The following is a 2,500-nucleotide window of genomic DNA, read 5'->3' as shown; positions in this document are numbered from 1 at the left end:
CAGAGCCCGCGTCCCGCCCCCCGCAAGGCCTCATCCGCCGAGGCCTCCGCGACGAGGGGAACGGGCACGCCTCTCCCTTCCGCCTCGACCCCCCCGAAAGACAGCCACGCTCGGGACACACACGCCACCGTGGCGGGACCCGAGGGGGACGCCGGGTTGAGGGAAACGACACCACCGCTCGGCCTCAGGCACCTGAGGGACGACCTGGAGCGCTCCAGGGGCACCACCGAGGGTCACACGAGGCCACGCTCGCACACCCGCGTGGGGCGCGCAGCGCGGCAGCGGCGGCACAGCCCTCCCCGCCACAGGGAGGGCCGCTCGCCGGGCACACGCCGAGGAGGCGAAGCGGGAGCAATCTGCCGTGTCAGAAGACCAACGGCCCCACTGGACGCCCCGAGGCAGGGACGGGAGACCGAAGATCAGGGCCAGAGGCCACACCCAACCCCTGCCTTCCTCACCCTCCCTGACGGGCAGCGGGGGGGAAGACAAGCGAGGGGCCCCGCGGACAGACCGAGAAGAGCGGACACGTTCACCGGGAACGCCCGTCCCTCGTCCGGCACGGTTTCGGCTCGGCCCGGGAGAACACGACCACACCACATCGATCCGTGGAGCCGAGGTGGAGCAGGGGGAGGCACGGCGAGGACAGTCACCAGAGGGGCCCGCTTTCAGCCTCGCCGGCAGCCTCCATCCCCCCCCCACCTCGCCTCAGGCGAGAGCGGCCAACGACCCCGAGAGGAGAACACCTGACAGGTGGCGCGGAGCCCACAGGGCGGGGGTCGTCCCAGCCGCCACCAGGTGCCCACAGCGGGGGTGAGGGGCGCCGAGGGTAGAAGACCCGCGCCACCTCGCCCCCGCCACCCTCGGGTCGGGTCAGCCAGACGACACCACACAGGAGCCGGCGCACAGGCCCAGGCGGGCGGCTCCAGCGGCAGAGGGCCGAACCGGGCACCAGCTGGCGGCCCAGAAGCCCAGAGCCCCGCGTGCGTCCAGAGACCCACAGTCCTCGGTGGCAGACACCAAAGGAGACCGTGTCAGCACTTACCTGGTGGCAAAAAAGGCCTATTAAGGGCGACGAAATGACAGCAGCCGACAGAGGAGCCCATCTACGACTCGCAGGGAGGGCCCCCGGAACCTTGTCCCGGCACCTGTCCCCAACGCTGCCCCATAAACACCAGGCCCCGAGCTCTCTTGGGGGGGGGGGGTGTCATCTGGTCGACCGGGAGGGGGGGAGGGGCGCGTGGTGGCCAAAGCGGGGGCGCGGACACCGAGAGAGGGGGAGCCGGCCGAGGACGCCCTCCCCGCTTCGTCCACGCGGGTAGGGGTACCGGTCCGTCCGAGTCTCCGGACGGGGATTTGGCTTCGACGTGCCAAAGGAACACCAGAAGACGGAACCGTCAGCGAGGCGCTTCCCACGAGACCGAGCGGGCCCCGACCAGGGAGCGCGCCCGGGGCCCAGACCGTCCCAGACGGGGCACCCAGGACGGCCCGAGCCGGTCCCCACCTCCCGACCGGATGCAGGGAGTCGGAGAGGGGTGAGCCAAAGTCGCGTCCGACGACCGAGACCCACGAGGGCACGCTGGAGGGTCGAGCGCGCCCTCCCCGGCCACCCGCGGGAGCAGGGTCCGGTCCATCCACGTCTCCGGACCCGTCAGGACTTGGACAGAGAGAAAGCACGGGTGCGCGAGACGCCTCGGGCGACCGGACCCCACGCGGGGACCGCACACGCGCCTCCCCCGGGCCACCCTCGGGTCCCACCTCCGGAGCGCGACGCGGAAAACACCTCGGGCAGAAAGGACCGAGGGCCCGGACCCAGGCGCGCCCTCCGGCGACCTCCAAGCCACCCGTCCGGCCGGGCCCCACCTCCGGAGCGGGGCGACGGCGAAGCAAACGCTCCTGAGGCGGCCCAGGAGGAGTCCGGACCGCCGAGCCCGAGTCCAGGCGCGCTCCGGGCAGGGAAGACCCTCTCCCTGCCCACCGCGGCGGCCGGCCCAGGGAGGGTCCGGGCGGTCCGTCTCTCCGCGGCGCAGGGGCACGGGAGATGCTGGTCGACCCGGTCAGGCCGCCCCGCAACCCGTCGGTGGTCACCCTCCTCAGAAGCCTAGAGAACCAATCTCCGGCGAACAGCAGGACTGTCCCTAGGCCTCGGCGCCACCGGACCACGTCGCCGCCAGCGATCGCGCCGTACTGTCGGACAGCTCAGGCCTCGGGCCCAGAGGCTGTAGTCACAATCCTCCTGAAAGGCCTCGCCGAAGCTCCAGAGGGAGGGACAATATAAACGCGGCCAGGTGGCTCCGACAAGCGACCCGAACGTTCCGAGGACGGGCGTCGCTAGTCGCCGTAGCCGCAGGGGGACGCACCGCGCCGCGCCCAAACGCCCGAGCTCGGCCCGGAGCCTCCGCGCCGCGAGCGACGGCGACGCGCGCGGACCCCGGGCCGCGGAGGAAGGAGAGACGCTGCGGAAGGAATCTCCTCAGGAGGCTTTGCCACATCTCTCTCTTTT

At 72.0% G+C, this 2,500-nt stretch overlaps 1 protein-coding gene across 1 annotated transcript in view; it reads left to right on the top strand.

Annotated features, from left to right (window-relative positions):
• The window catches only part of LOC108634577 (collagen alpha-1(I) chain-like), a 3,205-nt gene extending 2,458 nt beyond the window's left edge, over positions 1 to 747 (top strand). The window contains exon 3 of the mRNA XM_018044565.1: positions 101 to 747. Coding sequence (XP_017900054.1) covers positions 101 to 747 — 647 coding nt within the window. The remainder of the gene's footprint in view (positions 1 to 100) is intronic.
• The last annotated feature ends 1,753 nt before the right edge of the window (positions 748 to 2,500 follow it).

The sequence above is a fragment of the Capra hircus genome, unplaced genomic scaffold (genome assembly GCF_001704415.2).
Source record: "Capra hircus breed San Clemente unplaced genomic scaffold, ASM170441v1, whole genome shotgun sequence".
NCBI classification, from domain to species: Eukaryota; Metazoa; Chordata; class Mammalia; order Artiodactyla; family Bovidae; genus Capra; species Capra hircus.
Note: the sequence above shows the minus strand (reverse complement) of the source record. Positions and strands in the feature narration are given on the sequence as shown.